General features: G+C 48.1%; 1 protein-coding gene across 5 annotated transcripts in view; it reads left to right on the top strand.

Annotated features, from left to right (window-relative positions):
* Positions 1-19,827, top strand: part of LOC137629611 (androgen-induced gene 1 protein-like) — a 138,993-nt gene extending 119,166 nt beyond the window's left edge. For 4 of the 5 annotated variants that reach the window (XM_068361096.1, XM_068361099.1, XM_068361098.1 and 1 more), the window contains one exon: positions 19,112-19,827. In XM_068361096.1, the coding sequence (XP_068217197.1) occupies positions 19,112-19,152 (41 nt within the window). In that variant the 3' untranslated portion in view covers positions 19,153-19,827. Of the gene's footprint in view, positions 1-9,354; positions 9,403-19,111 lie in introns of all 5 variants that reach the window. The other variant, XM_068361097.1, reaches the window with a different exon arrangement.
* The last annotated feature ends 123 nt before the right edge of the window (positions 19,828-19,950 follow it).

Raw genomic sequence — 19,950 nt, 5'->3', positions numbered from 1 at the left:
CCGGCAGGGTTTGTTTACTGCTGCCGGCCGGCCCGCGACACTGCCCAGTCAGCCGGCCACTAAGTATGATGGCCGGCAACTCAGTGCAAACCGGGTGGCTACGGTCTGGCAACCACTGCCGGCCGGTTCAGGCATGGGTTCTGGAGTTCTCCCCAATAAAGGTGATCTGATGTTGTGTACTTGAGATCTACCTTTCGAAAACAAGGGGGGGGGGGGGTGCTGAGCGGCAATAGCCGGCTGGCACACCACCCTCAGGTACTGTATCAGTCCTCTCTTGGTGGTATATTCAACCAAAGGAGTTCATGATGTAGTAGGTTACAACACTGTCTTTTCTATCTTACTTGTGTTACTGGTATAATCACCTGGTGTCGCCTTACAAGGATAAAAGATAATTCTTTTATTCCTGGCCAGAATGGTATTATTTTACCTTAGGTGTGAGCTACACCTAATTTCCTTTGGAAATACGTTCTCTGGTTATTCTAGTAAAGACTAACTATGTGACTTGGCCGGTGGGCTTCCACAGGTGTTTGTGTGGGTTTCACAAGTAGGTGTCTTTCCCTTATTCTTTTGTTGAATACTCATTTGTTACATGTGAATTAAAATTCACTTGATATTCATGGAAATTTTTCTTCTTTTACAGGAGGAGCATCCGAAGTGTGATAGTGTCTTCTGCAATGTCCGCAGTAAGAACTTTTGCGGACATACCTCGTGTAGGAGGCACGCAGCTTGTGCAGCCTCCAATGATGAACATCGTTACTGGGATCCGCAGGTATGTGCTGTATGTACTAACCTGCTATCAGAGGCTTTTGAATCCCCTAGGTCGGCGGAGTCAAGAGATGCAGCGAGGGAGAGGCTTCGTGTATGGGTAAGGGGTTTTCAGAAAAACACCACTGGACCTTATCTTCCTAACGAGAAGATGAGGGCATACCTTTTCCCCAAGGCTTCCCCTGATGCTGTTGTTCCCCAGCCTCGGCCGGAGATCCCTCTGATCCAGATCCCAGTGGAGGAGGATGTCGCTGACGCCTTGCAGGACATCCAGTTGGACGACAAGATGTCCGACTTGTCTGATCGTGCGGAGCAGGATCTCCTCGCAGAGGGCGAGGAGCAAGATCGAGATCCTATTGCTGTGGAGGAAGAGGTTCCCGTTTCATCAGACGTGCCGGTTCAGGTCCCTGAACCTATCCCCTCTACCTCGTCCGCTCTTCCAGCAGAGCTTGGACAGGCTCTCTCTTCCATCGTTGGTATGATCCAACAGATGCAGAGGGAGAATAATCAGAAGGCCGCTACTTTGGAGCTCCAGATGCAGAAGATCACAGCATCACGTGGACCTCCAAAGAAGCTCAACGTTAAGGACCTTCCTCTGTGCTCGGATGCCAACCCGTGGAGATATGCCGAGCACATGCCGATGACGATTGGGAAGATCGTCATGTCGGAGAAACTGGGTTCAGTTCCCCTTGAGGAGGTGGAATTCTGGCCCAGTAGAGGGGCCTACCCGGACTGCTATGTCCGTTTGAAGAAGGAGCCGGCTTCGAAGGAGGAGACGGAACCAAAGGAAGTGATTATCCTAGATCACTCCAAGGCTCAAGCCACCTTGACAGCTGCTTTAAAGGAGAGGGGGTTCTCAAACTCGAAGGTTGCCGCCTTGAGCAAGAAACACCCCTCCTTTGTATCCTCCCCAGCTAGGGCCTTCCCCTTTATGCAAAAGGGGTTTGCGGCCGTCATCAAGGCAGTTGAAGCTGGCAAGCCGTGCCCGTCTTTGGAGGAATGTAAACCTCTATCGCTGGCATTGCCAATGGATAACAAGGACTGGAAGGAGGTGCACCTTACTTTCTCGGTTGGGAAGTTAGACGCCGACATTGCAGGACAGCAGTTCGGCGAAAACCTTCCCAAGTTGTCGGAATTCCTTCTTCGGAGGGAATTGGACACAAAGGAGCGCCTGGCAGCCTCGATGTCTCTCCAGACCAACATGGAGACGATGGCTAGCGACCCCAAGATGCCAGAGATGTTCATGGTTATGGCCAAAATCCATCTGGCCACAGTAACCAAGGACCTCTATTGCTTTGTGAAAGCAAGGAGAGCCTGTAGGGAGTTTGTGTTTGCCTCGGCCACAGTGAGGCACGAACCCAAGAGGCTAATTTCATCTAACATCTGGGGTAAGGATCTCTTTCCCAAGGACGTGGTCAAAGAGATCGTGGACAAGGCTGCCACTGAGAACCGCAATCTTCTCCTGAATTGGGGCCTGTCCCTTAAGAGGAAGTCTTCTCCGGATGAGGGCCCTCAGCCGAAAGGAAAGGCGAAGAAGTCAAGGTTTTCCTCCCGTCCAGCCAAGTCCTTCAAACAGCAAAGACCACAGCAGCAACAGCCAGCTTTGCCTCCGGTTCCACAACTGGTAGCCCAGACCCCGACCACCTTCCAATGGGTTCCCCAAGCAATGTCATCAGCTTCCCCTGCATTCAATCCCGTGTTCGAGGGACAGTCGACCACGTTTCGTGCAAGACCCAGAGGAGCAGCCAGAGGGTCATCAAGACGCCCCTCTAGGGGACGAGGATTCAGAGGTGGTCGCGGCCAGGGAGGCAAGACTGCAGGACAGTCAAAGTGAAGTGTCGCCGGTAGGTGGGAGACTTCAGTATTTCCGGGATCGCTGGACCTTCGATCCCTGGGCCCACAGCCTTCTCAAAAATGGACTGGGTTGGAGTTGGTACAGTACTCCGCCCCTGTGCCCTCAATTTTTCCAACACTCCACCCCCGTTTTGGAGGAGTACATCCAAGATCTGTTGGAGAAAAAGGTGATCAGGAGGGTAAAGTCCATCAAGTTCCAAGGGAGGCTGTTTTGTGTTCCCAAGAAAGACTCGGGGAAACTCAGAGTCATTCTGGACTTGTCACCACTCAACAAGTTCATAGTGAACCACAAGTTCAAAATGCTAACGTTACAACACATAAGGGCCTTACTGCCCAAGAGGGCATATACCGTCTCCATCGACTTGTCAGACGCATATTGGCACGTTCCAATAAGTCGTCGTCTCTCCCCCTACCTAGGATTCAAGCTACAACAAAAACTTTACGCTTTCAGGGCGATGCCCTTCGGACTAAACATAGCCCCAAGGATCTTTACGAAGCTTGCGAGCGCAGCTCTCAAACAGTTACGCCTAAAAGGGTTCCAGGTAGTAGCCTACCTGGACGATTGGTTGGTGTGGGCAGCATCCAGAGCAGAATGCTTGCAAGCTTCCCTACAAGTGATTCAGTTCCTGGAATATCTAGGCTTCATGATCAACAGAAAGAAGTCTCGTCTTTCTCCAGCTCAGAGGTTCCAGTGGTTGGGAATTCACTGGGATCTAGTGTCACACCGTCTTTCCATCCCGATGTCAAAGAGGAAGGAAATAGCAGGGTCTGTCAGGAGACTTCTAGGTTCCGAGAGGATATCAAGACGCGAACAAGAGAGGGTTTTGGGCTCTCTTCAGTTTGCATCAGTAACAGACCCTGTGCTAAGAGCACAGCTAAAAGATGCAGCGGGAGTATGGAGAACCTTTGCATCGAAAGAGCGAAGGGACGTAAAGAGACCGGTCCCACTTTGGCTACGTTCTCTTCTCAGACCGTGGTCTCAAGCCAGTCGTCTAAAGAGGTCTCTACCTCTTCAGCCACCCCCCCCCGTCAGTGACAATCCACACAGACGCCTCAAAGGTAGGGTGGGGGGGTCACTCCCATCGGAAAAAAGTGCAAGGAATCTGGTCCAAGCTATTTGGGACCTTTCACATAAACTTTCTAGAAGCTATGGCAGTACTTCTGACCCTGAAGAAAGTATCCCCACGTCACTCGATCCACGTAAGGTTGGTACTGGACAGCGAGGTGGTTGTGAAATGTCTGAATCGGCGGGGATCGAGATCCCCACCTCTCAACCAGGTGATGTTAGCCATATTCCGACTGGCGGAGAAGAAGAAGTGGCACCTGTCAGCAGTTCACCTTCAAGGAGTCCGGAATGTGACCGCGGACGCTCTATCCAGGGTAACACCGATAGAGACAGAATGGTCCCTAGACGCAGGATCATTCTCTTTCATCTTGAGTCAAGTCCCAGAACTGCAGATAGACCTCTTCGCGACGAAGGACAACAAGAAGCTGCCGAAATATGTGTCCCCATATGTGGACCCCGCGGCAGAAGCAATAGATGCGATGTCCCTCGATTGGAACAGATGGTCCAGGATCTACCTGTTTCCCCCTCACAATCTGATGTTGAGGGTCCTCAACAAACTGAGATCCTTCAAGGGAGTAGCAGCAATAGTGGCCCACAAGTGGCCGAACAGTGTATGGTTCCCTCTGGCTCTGGAACTACGACTGAAGTTCCTACCGCTCCCGGACCCAGTTCTGTCCCAGAAAGTCCAGAAGTCGACTGTCTTCGCTTCATTACAGAAGACCCGAACCCTGCAGCTCATGATTTTCTCTCCCTAGCGGTGAAGAAACGGTTCGGAATCTCGAAAGATAGTATCGACTTCCTGGAAGAATACAAGTGTAAGTCTACTAGGAGGCAGTACGAATCTGCATGGAAGAAATGGGTAGCCTTTGTCAAAGATAAGAACCCGCACGAGATCTCTACGGAGTTCTGCCTATCCTTCTTCATTCACCTCCACGGACAGGGGCTGGCGGCGAACACAATTTCTACATGTAAGTCAGCTCTAACAAGACCCATTCTATATGCCTTCCAGGTAGACCTCGCTAACGAAATGTTTAATAAGATCCCAAAGGCCTGTGCTAGGCTTAGACCATCAGCTCCTCCAAAGCCTATTTCATGGTCATTAGACAAAGTCCTTCATTTTGCCTCATTACTAGATAATGAGGAATGTGCGTTGAAGGACCTGACTCAAAAAGTGATCTTCCTTTTTGCCCTTGCTTCTGGGGCCAGAGTTAGTGAGATTGTGGCCCTCTCGAGAGAGGAGGGCCGAGTTCAGTTCCTGGATGGGGGAGAACTGAACCTGTTTCCGGACCCTACGTTTCTCGCTAAGAACGAGTTGCCCACCAACAGGTGGGGTCCCTGGAGAATCTGCCCTCTGAAAGAAGATGCATCTCTATGTCCCGTAGAATGCCTTAAGGTCTATCTTCGTAGAACTTCAGACTTCCATGGGGGCCAACTATTCAGAGGAGAAACATCGGGCTCGAATTTATCTTTAAATCAACTTAGGGCGAAAATTACATATTTTATTCGCAGAGCGGATCCTGACAGTTCACCCGCAGGTCATGATCCGAGGAAAGTTGCTTCATCTTTAAACTTCTTTAATTTTATGGATTTTGAACACCTTCGTTCATACACTGGCTGGAAGTCTTCCAGGGTATTCTTTCGCCACTATGCTAAGCAAGTGGAGCAGCTAAAGAGGTCTGTGGTAGCAGTTGGTTGCGTCGTTAACCCTGCTGTTTAACTCTGCGAGGAACAGCGGAATCATTTGGGACTTGGATTCTTGGGTGAATAGTTAGTTATATATGTTGATATAACTGGTAGTGTAGGCTCTCAGAGCCCACAGTGACTGTTCCAACGTGATGGTGATGGTAACATAAGTACAGACAGGGTGCCAAGCGTTTGCCAACGCTATTGTCAGCAAAGTAGTAACATGGACGTTAAGTTTGATACCGGGGTATGTGTAAGTGACACATATGTTTTCTTTCAGATAATCATTCATCCATGCACTACAGTACTTGTGAAAATTGTTGGTCATCCACCTAGCATATGTACATATTTATGGTGACCATACCTATTTATTGTTTCTCAATAAACTTGTTCTCGGGAACCTTGCGTCTCCTTCACCTATATTTTTTGATTTCATATTGTTTTTTGAGCATTTAGCCTATGTATATTAATCGGGGATATCTATAATAGCCTATTCCTTAATGCAAAGCCTGGATTATACTGGCTTATACTTTCCTTAGCAATAAGGACTCCACCCCTTTCTGAGGACGGTGGTAGTAGCAAGTTTAATCCTACGCAGATATAACCTTTTGTCTATTTTTACTTCGACCAGGGTGCTGGTCGGGACTTTTTCTTTTGGATACGGTAGTCCCGTAAGACTTCGCTTCATATAGAGTGAGACCACTATATGGTACTGGCTAGCGAGTGATTCATACATAGGTATATGTACTCTTCGTTCGTTTCTAGAGTCTAGTAGGACTCCTCCCTGTAGGGGGCAGGAAGCACTCTCATGGCTTATGATTAGTGAAAAGATGTATAACGGTAACATCTTAGGTCTGTCAGTCGAGTTGACTAAGAAACATTCTTGAGGAGTACGGCACGTATTGAGAATCCACAGATACAGTAATGCTCTGGTATACTTCCATCAGGACGACATGGCTTGAGCCCAAAAAACGGATTTTGAGCGAAGCGAAAAATCTATTTTTGGGTAAGATAGCCATGTCGTCCTGATGGACCCGCCCTGCTCCTTTTCAAAATAAATATGAGTGAAAAGGATAGTAGGACCCCTCCCTACATACAGTATCTGTAGCACCTCGTGTATCGCTACAAGGAATACAGATGGCGCCGTGAGCGGCGCAGGGCACGCTTTCGAAGCGGAGAGGGGGGGTGCCTTATGAACGGCTCCCCCCTTTCTTATCGTTTTCGTTTTCTTGCCATTTTACCCCTACGAAGTGTTAACTCTATTCGGGGTATAGATTGCTATGAGGCGTGTCAAGAATACGTCCACTGATATTTACGATATCCCTAAGGTCTTTTTTAGGGATACTCGCTCCAGGAGTTAGAATTCTGGGTACCTGAAGGTAAATTCTCTGGGAATATCGCTGTAGTTGTAATATACCCTAGGAAGCTGCCTTTAAGGAACTTCCATCAGGACGACATGGCTATCTTACCCAAAAATAGATTTTTCGCTTCGCTCAAAATCCGTTATATAATAAAATTGGGTTAACAAATGTACGGCTAATTGATATTTACTTATTACATTTCATAATTACACCCGAAATATGAAAATTTATTATGCCAAATGAAAAATCACAATGTAGAATTACTGACTGGGAATTGCTGCTATGATAGGTTTTAAAAACCTTAATTTCCTTAGCTAAATGTAGCGTCTTATGAGATGGGAAATACGGTATTTCAATATTTTAATACTTGTCTGAAATATACCATAGATTACTGTATCTATTTTGTGATTGTTCAGGTATTGCAGAGGGCTGGATCGTACCGCCTGTAATAGCAGAGAGACTATTGTACAGTATACTGTATCTGAAACTTTAAAAAGTGAAACCTAACAGTATACAGGTAATGGTTGACTTAAGAATGAGATAGGGACTAAGAGACGCGTCATAACTTGATCGGGACGTATGTCGAACTTAAACAGTAAAGTTTCTACAATTTATTATTTGTTTACATTTTGTTGCGATCAGCTGATCTCAAGGTCCTGCTACCATACTTCCTGAGGCGAGTACACAACTAACAAAGACTAAATCGCTATTCTTCGTAGGTCCAAATTGGACTTGCTAGCAAATAAATACCATAGTAAAAACTAATAATAATTAATGATAATACAAATGGTCATAAAACGTAAGTGATATAACCTAGATGACAGAGTACTAGATGGGCAATAATAACTTGAAAATTTACCGAAGCGAACATAACCCAAAATGGCTGCCGATACCGAGGCAGATCAATCGCTTCCAAAACTAAAAACCACAATACTGGAAACAGAACAAATGCCCGGTACTGCAATAAGCTGTCAAAACAAACTATGGTACTTAACATTGGTAAGGGTGAAGTAGCAACGTCAGTCATGTTGAATTAACGAGAAGCACTTCGAAAAACACTGTGCAAAAAAACACTCAACTTGCGGGCAAGTCCAAAAACAGAAGGATGTCCTAGAGGGCGCGCGTGGTAGGTGTCGGTGGGGTAGTTCAACTATGTTCTCTAGGGCCTGTCACGGCCCTCCCCATTGATGAAGGGATTATCTAAATGGAAGGCAGCCTGTGAATAGTGGTTTTCGCACGCCTTTGTTAAATACACGACACCTACAAGGTGTTCGCGCGAGGGTTGTAACCTCTGCATTCCATGCTTTTATCTTTCTCTAGTATATTTGGAAGATTTATATTAGGAAAGGTACAAAGAAGGACCTTTCACCGGCCGTCACAGGCCGCCCCAGAAATGAATATTACATCAACACCAATATGTTATAGAATATAGTTTTTATACACTTAATTTATAGACATATTATTAGTTATCATGCGAATACATTCTCACGAGTAGTTCATTTTTAATGCTCCATACAGCAATTAATTTTTAGTTTATTATTACTTCATATTTCTTTAGACATTTGTATTTAATTGTGATTTATTAAAGCATATTTGTATTTTATTTTTCAATTTCGGAAGCATTTCAATAATCAACAATTACCTTTGTATTATTTTTGGTAGTTATCAGCTGATCTCAAGGTCCTACTACTGTATTGTGATTATGCGCACAAACGAATTACAAGTAGTAATGTTTATATAATTTCTTAACTTATACAAACTATCTTCTCTTACATCAACACCAATATGTTATAGGATATCATAGTTTTCATATACTTTGTTTATAGCCGTTATTATTAGTTATATGAATACGTTGTTTTCTCTCTCTCTTTCTGCACAGGATTTCTCTTTAGACATTATTAGATACAGTATACTCAATATCGTTCCACAATGTTTCGATAATGGGAATACTAATATTATTCGGTAAAGTATCAAAAAGATATCACTCAATTTGCAGGCTCGCCTTCCACCAGAAAAATGACATCACCAGACTTGCAGTACTTATCTTAAATTTATGGTAAATAGTACTGTTGGCTACTCATAACAGCTGACAGAAACCACTGAAATACTTGGTATCATTACTCATTGTTCTATAATTAGGATAATAAGATTAGTCAATAACTAATCGAAAGGAAATCGCTCAATTTGCCACTCGCCTTCTGCCTGAAATATGACATCACCAGACATATCATGAAAGAATGACTTGCAAAATATGTAAAACCAGTTTCTTTTTCTTGCTTAAAATTAAATAACCTACTAACTTACCCCGCAAAAGTACAGTAATTCATTTTGATACTGTACAAAAAAATATATTACTTTAAGAAAATATTTGTCTTATTAGTGTACTTTCATTAGATAAAAAACAATCGACTATCAGAGATGAAACATAAGAAAATGAAACCCGTGTAAAATATGAGATTCTGTTCTAGTTGTATAGTAAAATTTACACCGAGTAGTAATCCTAACAACCGATACAGATCCCTGAAGTACATTGTATCGTTATTTGATATTTTGATTATGTGTCTACTAACATTAATCAATAGCTTATTAAAAGGAAATTACTCGATTTGCCCGGTCTTTTTCCAGGACTTCCTCAAGTATGACGTCACCAGACATATGATATGAAATCAGCAGGTATTAAAAGCTTTCTTAATATATTTTTATGTAGAATAAATACTGTATAATATCAATAATAGAAAATACTAACTTACCAAAATAAATTAATTCATTTTTATACAAGAAAATGGATTATTTCTAAGGAAATAGTTGTCCTATTAGTGTTCTATTTCCAACAGACTTGTGACCTCATTACAAGGAAAAAGTTGTCATAAAGTCAAACAGTCGTAAGTCGACGACTACCTATAACTAAAATATTTGTATGAAACGTGATGTCAACGTAATTTGTATAGGACCTTGAGTTAAGTGAGTTCCTGAGCCCCAGAGTGTGGGTTTAGTCTCATGAAATCTTGTAATGTTTCCATCCTGTATGGTTCCTGGAGAGCTATTCCTAATGTCTGGAGAGATTATTCTACAATTTTGTTTACAAGGTTGCAGATAGTAGCAATTTGACCTACAGGTAACATTCATTAGAATGAAACAATTTCAATATTTTGATAATCTAATAATCACCTAATTCCCTCCCCTCCTCCCTAAAAATAGTGATATATAATAGTTAATATGTACATGTCTTTAACGACTACTTTAGAATGAGTTGAGGAGATTGAGTCATTCCCGTAGACCACCGGGAGCAGTTTCTGCCCAGCAGTAAGAGTATGACAGTAGTTAAGATTTTTTTTTTTTTTTTTTTTTATTAGCTATGTAACTTCTAGCTAAGTATCAGATGCTTGCACAGTACTTGTAGCTTCTAAGTATCAAAATACTGCAGTAATATTTTATTATTTAAATATTGTTTCATAGTTTATTTTTTGCATCTTTAAGAATTATATAGATTATCCTTATTGTGATAAGGATTACAGTTCCAACTCTATTGAATATGGTAGATTTTTTTTTTATAGAATTCCATCATTGATGAGACAAAAATAAAAAAAATGCTGAGAATAAGAAAGGAGAACATAAGCAAATCCATCACTGATACAGCAGAGAATTTACTAAATATGATACAAACAGTCATTGACATCTACTAATCATAATTTGTTCCGTAACTGAAATACAAACCACGCTATTTACATGGGGTAATTACTTTGGCGTAGCTGAATGACGAGCCATAAAAGTTTTAACGAGGGTTTCCTACCCCGCCGCTAGTTAGCGGGGGGTAGGGAGGGGTAGCTAGCTCCCCCCACCCCCACACACACCGGTGAAAGGCTGACTTTACTTTTGGCTCGGGTAGAGAACAGACCTGTCTGTGCTCTCCCTCGCTTTGACTGCCATAATTAATCTGTCTTTTTGCTTTTTCTTTTCCGCAGTGTGACTGAAGTTGGCCTCTGCCGTTATGCGTACTTGCCCTGGAGTTCCTGGCTGCCCTTGTGGGACCTTTATGTCGGCGGTCGACACTGATCCCCACACCTTGTGTCCTCACTGTAGGGGCCAACGGTGTGATAGTGGTAATGTATGTATTGAATGTAGGGAGTGGTCTACCTCCCAGTGGGAGAGGTTTGCCCAGCGCCATAAGAAGAAGGCCAAAAGGGATCTTTCTCCTTCAGAGGCTTCTCTGAAGAGAGAAAATTCCAGGACTTCTTCCTCCGTTGCCCTTTCCTCCTCCGAAGCTCCCCCTCAAGCGGCCTCTTCCAAGAGGCCGGCGAGTAGTAGCGTAGACCGCTGTGCTATTGACCGATCCCGGGGTGCGGGAGAGGTAGTTGCCTCCCATAGCGAGGCAGCTGCCCCTCCTCCCCTGGAGGAAGATTTTGTGTCTAACAATGATTTATTGCAGCTTTGGGCTTCCTTGGGGCTGCAGGGTTCGCCCTCCATGGAAGCCCTGTTTGACATGATCAAACTGGGTGCAGCCGTCAAACAATCGCCAACTACAGCGGAGATAGATCCTCTGTCTGTGGTTGACGTTGTTGTGACGGAGACATCTCGTGGGTCTAGCCAAACTCCCGTTCCTGTGGCTGAGGTAGCTGAAGGCATAGACTCTCCCCCCGAACATCCTTCGAGGGAGGATCTTAAGTCCCACGGTCTCTCCTGCCGGCAATTCTCCTCCTCGGGGGAGTTTGCTTACAGAGACTCCTCTTCGTAGGCCCATCGGTGGTCAGCTTGCTGATCCCACGGCCCCTCGTGGGCGTATAAGGCGGAAGGCTCGTCCTCCCCTTCGCCGTAGAGGCCTTCCTTCCCCTTTACAAGGGGGTTAAGAGGCGCCTCTTTGGCTCGTCGTCACCACAGTCCTCTGCGGAGACGACTCGCCGTTCTCCAGTCCTGCCAGCTACTAACCTAGACCTCTCCGGGGATCGTTCGCGATCCCCTTCGGAGGATGGTCGTCCTTCGGGACATTGTGACCTGTCGCCCAGACCATCCACTTCCAGAGTTCCTGATGCGCGTGACGCGCCACCTCATACTGCCACTGCGCAGTCTCTGGGCCCTTTGGGGCTGAAGGGTCTTGAGCACAATACTGCGCCTCTTGCCCTCAAGCGCCAGGCACCGCCTGAGCGCTCGCCTGCTGCTGACGCTGCTGTTCCTAACCTAGCGCCTTGGCGCTCACCCTCAGGCGTTCACGCCACTGTTTCTGTTAAGCGCCAGGGTCCCCCTGCGCGCCCATGCCCTTCGGCGCCCCGGCGCCCTCCAGCAGTTCCTGAGATAGCGCGCCACCGCTCACCTGCCAATACGCGCCCACCAGCAGTTCCTGATACGGCGCTCCAGCGCTCACCTGCGCATACGCGCCCACCGGTGCCCCAGCGGCCACCTGCGCTAACGCGCCCAACAGCAGTTCCTGATACGGTGCTCCTGCGCTCACCTGCGCATACGCGTCCACCGGTGCCCCAGCGGCCACCTGCGCTCACGCGCCCACCAGTTCGTGCATCGTCGCGCGCGGTCCAGGAGGCACGTAAGCTGGCGCACAGGCGCCCACAGGTTCCTACGGACTCGTCGCGCCCGTCTGGGGAGACACGCGACACGCATCCATGCGCGGTTCCAGCTCCAGCGCCCACGCGCTCACCAACGCGCTACGACATCTCAGCGCGTCGCCCAGAAGGCTCCCAAGTTAGCGCACGGGCGCTCACGGCCGCCTCTGGGCTCTCCCTCCAGACCACGCGAGCTTGCATATGATGCAACCGCGCACGACGCTCCGGTGACGCGCCCTGTTCCTGCTACACGCCCCGTTCCTGTATTCAAGGCGACCAAGGTAGCCCTTCAGCATACACTAGAGCGCCCTCATCCAACGGCGCTCCCTGCGCGGCCGCCGCAACAACACACTCCGGTGCGACCGCATCCTGATGCGCTCCATGCGCGCCCACAGGCGAGCATGCCGGTCTTATCCGACCAGCGCCAACCTCCGCGCCAATGCGTCATCCAGGTCGCTCGCGACCCTGCTCCAGCACTAACGCGCCCTCGGCCAATTCTTCCGGACATGGGCTCAGGTGCCCCCGTTATCTCGCGCCCTTCGGGGCCGCACCAGGTCGCTGCGCGCCCGCGCGTTCGGCCGCCTCCTGCGCCGGCTCCTGCTCGCCATACGCCCTTGCCATCGCCTACGCGCTCTCGGGACCACGTTCCCGCTCCAGCTGCTGCGCACCCACACGCCTGCGCTATCGCACCATCGCTCCTGAATCCCCGCCTGCGCGCCATTACGCCCGCCCCTGCCCGCGCGAGATTCCAGTATCGCGCCAACCATTCACGCGCGAGCCTGACCAGGGCCCGGCACACGAGCCCCAGCGCGAGCGCCGCCAGGCGGACACTTCTTCATCGCATTCCCCTCCCCGCAAGCGCAGACCAGCGCGCCCGCCGGAGGAGGGGCGCTTCCTGGACAGGTCTAGGGACTCTTCTCTTTCAGCCCTGCAGGCAAACCCTCGTTTGTCGACTCCTCCTAGGGATCCCTCGATCCCTTTCCCTCCAGAGGGGGTGTCAGACAGCAGCCCTGGTTCGGCGCCCTAGTCAGAGCCCTTGTGCAGGCTATTAAGCCCGCCCTCTCTGATTCGGGCCACAAACCAGCGGCAGCTTCCTCCCCCCTGAAGAGGAAGAGAGGAGTCTCTCCCGTGGAACCTCCTCCGAGGCCTATTCTGTCTCGGCGCAGATCCTTGCGCAAGGCTCCTTCTCCCCTCCAGACCTTCTCTCCCTCCCCTGCAGAGGAGGATTACCCTCCTCAGGAGAGTCGGATGAGCCGGACCACTCCCCCATCGCACCAATGGGAGAAGCTCCGCCTCTCCCTGAGAGGTCTTCTCGTCCAGAGGTGGAGAAGAGCCTGCCCCCTTTGCTGCTCGAGTCCTGTATCCCGCCCAGGAGGGAGCCTAAGGACTCTAAGACGATTCCCAAATCGTCAGCGAGGATCAGGCAGGAACCGTCTAGAGCCGTCGAGGAAATCCACGCGTCCCCCCAGGAAGAGCCACTGGGGACGGGAGACTTGACTGCCAGTCCTTCGGGAGGAGAGCACCAGGAGTCAGAACACGCGTTCTGGCAAGTCCTGACCCTCATGAGGAACCTCAGTGGGATCCCAGACCCTGAGGCCCCACCTCGTGAAGGGAAGGAATAGGTCCTGGACCGCGTCTACGGCACCCAGAAAGCCTCTAGGGCCAGTGCAGCTTTGCCCTGGTCTCAGGGGATGAAGAGTGCCAGGGACAAGGTCGAGGGCCATCTCTCTGAGCTTGCCTTCTCCAGCAGATCGAGTGCCAGTAACAAGCTCCTCGCTCCTCCTCGAGTCCACCAGAGGAGGTACTTCGAGATCCTCGAGGAGTCTTGTCTGAGTCTTCCCTTACACCACTCCGTGGAAGAACTCACTGGGGGAGTCCCTCTTGAGAGACTCTCCAACCGGCACGTGTCCTTTTCAGCCACTGAGATCCTAAGCCAGGAGAAGGCCACCAAGTGTGCCATGCAGGCAACTTCGTGGCTCGACATCTGGCTGGGGTCTCTGGGCATCCTGGCGCGGTCCGGGGACCTCTCCAAAGAAAGCACCAGGAAAGCGCTGGAAACCTTTCTACTCTCGGGCACACGGACCATTGGGTTTCTGGCCCACCAAGTCTCGACCTTGTGGGCCAATACGATCCTCAAGCATCGGGACGCCGTGGCCGAGAGGTTCCATCATAAGGTCCCCAGTGCAGAGGCTAGCAGGCTCAGACACTCTTCCGTTCTCGGTAAGAGCCTGTTTGAGCCTAAGGACGTGGAGCTCACTGCTGAGAGGTGGAGGAAATCCAACCAGGTTTCCCTCATCCACAGGGCCCTGACATCGAGGCCCTACAAACCTCCAGCAGTCCAGCAGCCCCGTCCGGCTAAGGACACAAAGAAGACGACCACAGCGAAGCCCAAGGTGTCTAAGCCCTTTCCTGCCAAGAGCAGAAGGGGCAAGAAGTCCACCAGGGGAAGCAAAAACCCTAGAGGTACCAGCTGAGTCCGGAAGCGCTAGGGTTGGCAATCCCCCTGCATGTCCACCAGTGAGGGGATGCCTACAGAGTTGCGTGACAAGGTGGCAGCAACTCGGGGCGGATGCCTGGACGATCTCTGTGATCACTCTAGGTTATCACGTCCCGTTCACAGCCTCTCAACCTCCCCTGACAGTGAATCCAGTGTCGTTGAGCTCTTTTGCCATGGGATCGGCAAAAGGGCAGGCCCTCCGGGCCGAAGTCCAGACCATGTTGGAGAAGGACGCTCTCCAGGAGGTTGTAGACGGGTCCCCAGGCTTCTACAGTCGACTCTTTCTTGTGAGAAAGGCGTCTGGAGGCTGGAGACCAGTCATCCACCTCTCGACCCTGAACGGGTTTGTCAAGCAGACTCCGTTCAGCATGGAGACGGCAGACACGGTCAGACTTGTGGTGAGACCACTAGACTTCATGTGTACACTGGACCCGAAGGACGCGTACTTCCAGATCCCAATCCATCCGTCTTTAAGGAAGTACCTGAGATTTTGCCTAGACAACAAGATCTGCCAGATCAAGGTGCTGTGTTTCGGTCTCTCCACAGCTTCTCAGGTGTTCACCAGAGTATTCACCATCATCTCTTCGTGGGCCCACAGGATCGGCATCCGTCTCCTTCGGTATCTGGACGACTGGCTGATCCTAGCGGACTCGGAGGCAACCCTTCTTCACCACCGAGACAGACTCCTTTAAGTTTGCCAGGATCTTGGTATCGTGGTAAATCTCGAGAAGTCTTCCCTGCAGCCCTCTCAGAAACTGGTATATCTAGGCATGGTCATAGACACCAATCTCCACAAAGCCTTCCCATCAGACGAAAGGATAGCAAGGCTGAGGAAGGTTGCGAGACCTTTCCTCAATCGAGAAGAACTCCCAGCCCAATCGTGGCTTCGTCTCCTCGGCCACCTCTCCTCTCTGACCCGTCTCGTTCCCAACAGTCGCTTCAGGATGAGATCCCTCCAGTGGCGACTTAAGTCTCGGTGGAGTCGAGGACACGACTCCCCGGACACCTTGATCCCTATGGGACCTGCGGAACGGGCGAACCTCAGTTGGTGGGTGGCAGACGAGAATCTACGAAAGGGAGTGGATCTTCTCGTCCCTTCCCCAGATTTGATGCTGTTTTCGGACGCATCAAACAAAGGGTGGGGGGCCCACGTTCTGAGCCACAGGACCTCAGGCCTGTGGTCAGAATCAGAAAAGTATCTTCTTATAAACCTGCTAGAAATGAAGGCCATGTTCCTGGCACTTCAGAAGTTCCACCAAGTCCTGGCGGGCCACTCTGTGGTGGTGATGAGCGACAACACCACAGAGGTGGCTTATATCAACAAGCAGGGAGGTACCTTTTTGTAACAGCTATCCCATCTTGCAGTAGAGATCCTGAGATGGTCCTTAGTCCACTCGATTTCACTAGCGGCTCGCTTCATTCCGGGCAAAAGGAATGTGCTCGCCGACAGTCTGAGCAGAGCGACACAGATAGTGAGTACCGAGTGGTCTTTGGATCCTCAGATAGCCAACAAAGTCCTGACTTTGTGGGGTTCCCCGACGGTGGATCTGTTCGCTACGGCGCTGAACACCAAGCTCCCGCTGTACTGTTCCCCAGTCCCGGACCCCAAGGCTCTCTGGCAGGATGCCTTCCAACAACGGTGGGACAACATCGATGTGTACGCCTTTCCCCCGTTCTGTCTGATGAGGAGGGTACTCAACAAGACCAGAACATCGGTCAATCTCTCAATGATCTTGATAGCTCCGCTATGGCATCATGCAGAATGGTTCCCGGACCTTCTGCAACTCCTCACGGAGATTCCGAGGGAGCTCCCTCCACGTCGCGAGCTACTCAAACAACCACACTCCAACATCTACCACAAAGCCGTAGCTTCGCTTCGACTTCACGCCTGGAGACTATCCAGCATCTCCTCACAGAGAGAAGATTTTCGCAACAAGTTGCGAACAGGTTGTCTGGCCACCTGTGCAAGTCATCCGCAGGAGTCTACCAGGCGAAGTGGCGAGTTTTCTGTGGTTGGTGCCGTGGAAGGGGTATCTCTCCCCTTGATGCCACTTTACCAGCAATAGCGGAGTTCCTCGTTTATCTGCGGGAGGAAATGCGCCTTTCAGTCTCGGTAGTGAAAGGCTATCGCTCAGCCTTAAGTCTTGCCTTCAGGCTTAAAGGAATGGACATTTCCTCCTCACTGGAACTTTCTCTCCTGATACGGAGTTACGAACTTACCTGCCCTCAGTCGGAAGTGAGACCTCCTCCATGGAACGTGGTTCGAGTTCTCAGGTCTCTTAAGAGACCTCCCTACGAACCATTACGCCAGGCTTCTGATCGCCACCTTACCTGGAAGACGGTGTTCCTGCTAGCTTTGGCCTCGGCCAAGCGAGTCGGTGAGCTTCGTGGTCTCTCGTACGACGTCGCCCATTCAAGGGGATGGGGGGAGGTAATGTTCAGCTTCGTCCCTGAGTTTGTTGCCAAGACTCTGAACCCGGGAGTGCCGGACCCAAGATTCGACTCCTTCCGGGTTTCGAGTCTCCGTTCTGTAACAGATGACCCAGACCATCTCCTACTGTGCCCAGTCAGGAGTCTGAGGTTGTATCTTAAAAGAACAGCTGCAGTTCGCCCCCAGGTGCGAGCTTTGTTCGTGAGCACCGGGGAGACGAAGAGGAGGGTCACCAGAAATACCATCTCGGCCTGGATTTGCAAGGTAATACATATGGCCTTGAATTCTGACCCTCCTCCGTCACGTCGCCCTAGAGCGCATGACGTCAGGGTCGTGGCTACATCCCTGGCCTTCAAGAAGAACTTTTCAGTGACGCAGGTCCTGCAAGCTGGGGTGTGGAGGCGTAAGACCACCTTCACGGCCCACTACCTGCAAGACGTGACACACAGGAGGCTCGATACGTTCTCTATCGGCCCTGTGGTGGCTGCACAATAGCTGGTCTAACCTCAGGCTCCTTATTGGACAAGTAGCAGAAGGTTGAGGGCATTGTTACCCGGTTTTAGTCTGCGTGAATGAAAAGATCTGTCTGGCCCTTGTCTTTTCTTCATCCTCTCCTCCCTTGGAGAAAGCAGCATCCTGGGTCCTTTGCACAGCTGACCTCGAACCTCTGCAGGTAAGCCATGCTTCCTTGTGTTCCTAGTATTGAGATGTAATACTGTCATGTCCCCATACCCTGACGAGGTGGTATTGGGAGAGTCCTAGCCTATATTTCCATCTGAAGAACTCCAGGTCAACTTCCTAGGACGAGTCACTGCTCAACTTCACACACAGCTTACGTAGGCCGCAGCAGTCTTATAACTGCCAGCGAGGAGCAGGGACCCCCTCACCCATTGAGTTCGTACAAACTCGGGTTCGGGGTCCCCAGGCAAGCCAAAGCCAGTATGGCAGGGTACTTACCACCCTTCCTAAGGGTTAAGTCACCCCATGTAAAGAGCGTGGTTTGTATTTCAGTTACGGAACAAATGACAAATTTGTAGATAATTTGTATTTTTCCTAACTATACAAACCTTAGCTATTTACACATATGTGCCCGCCAGCCCTGTCCCCCAAGAAAAGTCCTACCTCTAAGTAAAGTGAGCCTTTCACCGGTGTGTGTGTGTGTGTGTGGGGGGGGGGAGTTAGCTACCCCTCCCTACCCCCCGCTAACTAGCGGCGGGGTAGGAAACCCTCGTTAAAACTTTTATGGCTCGTCATTCAGCTACGCCGAAGTAATTACCCCATGTAAATAGCTAAGGTTTGTATAGTTAGGAAAAATACAAATTATCTACGAATTTGTCATCTTACTCGAGCATAGAAAGCCGCCCAAGCTGAGAGAACAAACTTGCAGAAAGCCTACATATAAAAAAAGGAATAGGAAAGTATATAAAAATTAACCAATTAAACTCTTGATAAAAATAAAAGTAAATATAGAAAAGGAGTGATAATAAATTTTCGTAAAACTGGTGAAGACTTCTAAAAGAAGAGAATCGTCATTGAAAGTAGGTTGACCTATGAACGTGCATTGGACATTTCCTCTTTCCAGATCTCTTTATTTGGTATAGTGGGAGAGGCATAGAATAATTAGTTTTATGATTAAAGGCTTTTGAGAACAAATTAAATTCTGTCTTTAGATACTAGTAATAAGACAGAAGGCTAATAGATGTAATACTACTTAAAAGCTAGTTGGTTGAGAAAATTACGCAAGTAAAACTATTAATTTGAAGATAAATACTATTTAGATATTGAGTTCACATATTGTATATCACTTGATATTACATATGGAACATCAAAATGGTAAAGTTGACTATAATTAAATTAGATTTTATCAAATATTTTTATAATTATATATAACTTTTTGTTTTGCAGGCACCGTTACAGATGGAAAGAAAGAAAGGAAGGCAGAGTAACCAAAGTGTTACTTGTGAATGCTTTGTAAGGATGATATGGGTACATTTTCTACTAAACCTATGAGAAGTTTCAGGTACAGTACTAAATTGCATGAGTAAGGGTTGATTTATAGTACAGTAATTATACTCGTATTTCCTTGTAGAAAAGCCTTTGTAGTACTGTTGTGTAAATAATGTCACTTATGTTCAATACCAAATGATGTAAGCATGCTTTTGACTGTTTAGGTGGGATTTTTCATGAACAAAGTATTTTTCTCCATAAAGAACAAATATATTTGCTGACTTACTAAATCAGCAAGCATTATGTCACTGTACTAGATATTTGATTTAGCATTATTAAAGTTATTTCGGGAGGGAGGTGGATTTTGAAGACCAGTTTTCCATAATTCTCATCAATGTAACAACCAATTAACAATGTTATTAACTAAAAAAAGTTAATAGATTTTATTAGAATTACAAATTTTAGTGTCTGTTTGACTGTTTATGTAATTTTGCCACTATTTTCATGTTGAATATGCATGTTGCATTTAGTGCCTAATTGTTATCATGTACAGTTTTAAGGTTTTCAGATATAAAGCATTTTAACTTAATGTAAAATAAATCTTATTTGTTCTTTGTTTTGAAATCATGTTCATCAGTAAAATTTGTAATTTTAAATAAATAAAATAAAATACAGGTTGTCAAATTAATTACCTAGATTATCCACATAGTTAGAACTGCTATTTGGAGTTGGTGAATACATTTCGTAATGCTTGAAACAATCAATTTAACAAGGTATCAACTACGGTACTATCAACA

Source organism: Palaemon carinicauda, chromosome 37, assembly GCF_036898095.1.
Source record: "Palaemon carinicauda isolate YSFRI2023 chromosome 37, ASM3689809v2, whole genome shotgun sequence".
In the NCBI taxonomy this organism is placed as follows: Eukaryota; Metazoa; Arthropoda; class Malacostraca; order Decapoda; family Palaemonidae; genus Palaemon; species Palaemon carinicauda.
This window is presented reverse-complemented; position numbering and strand designations above follow the sequence as displayed.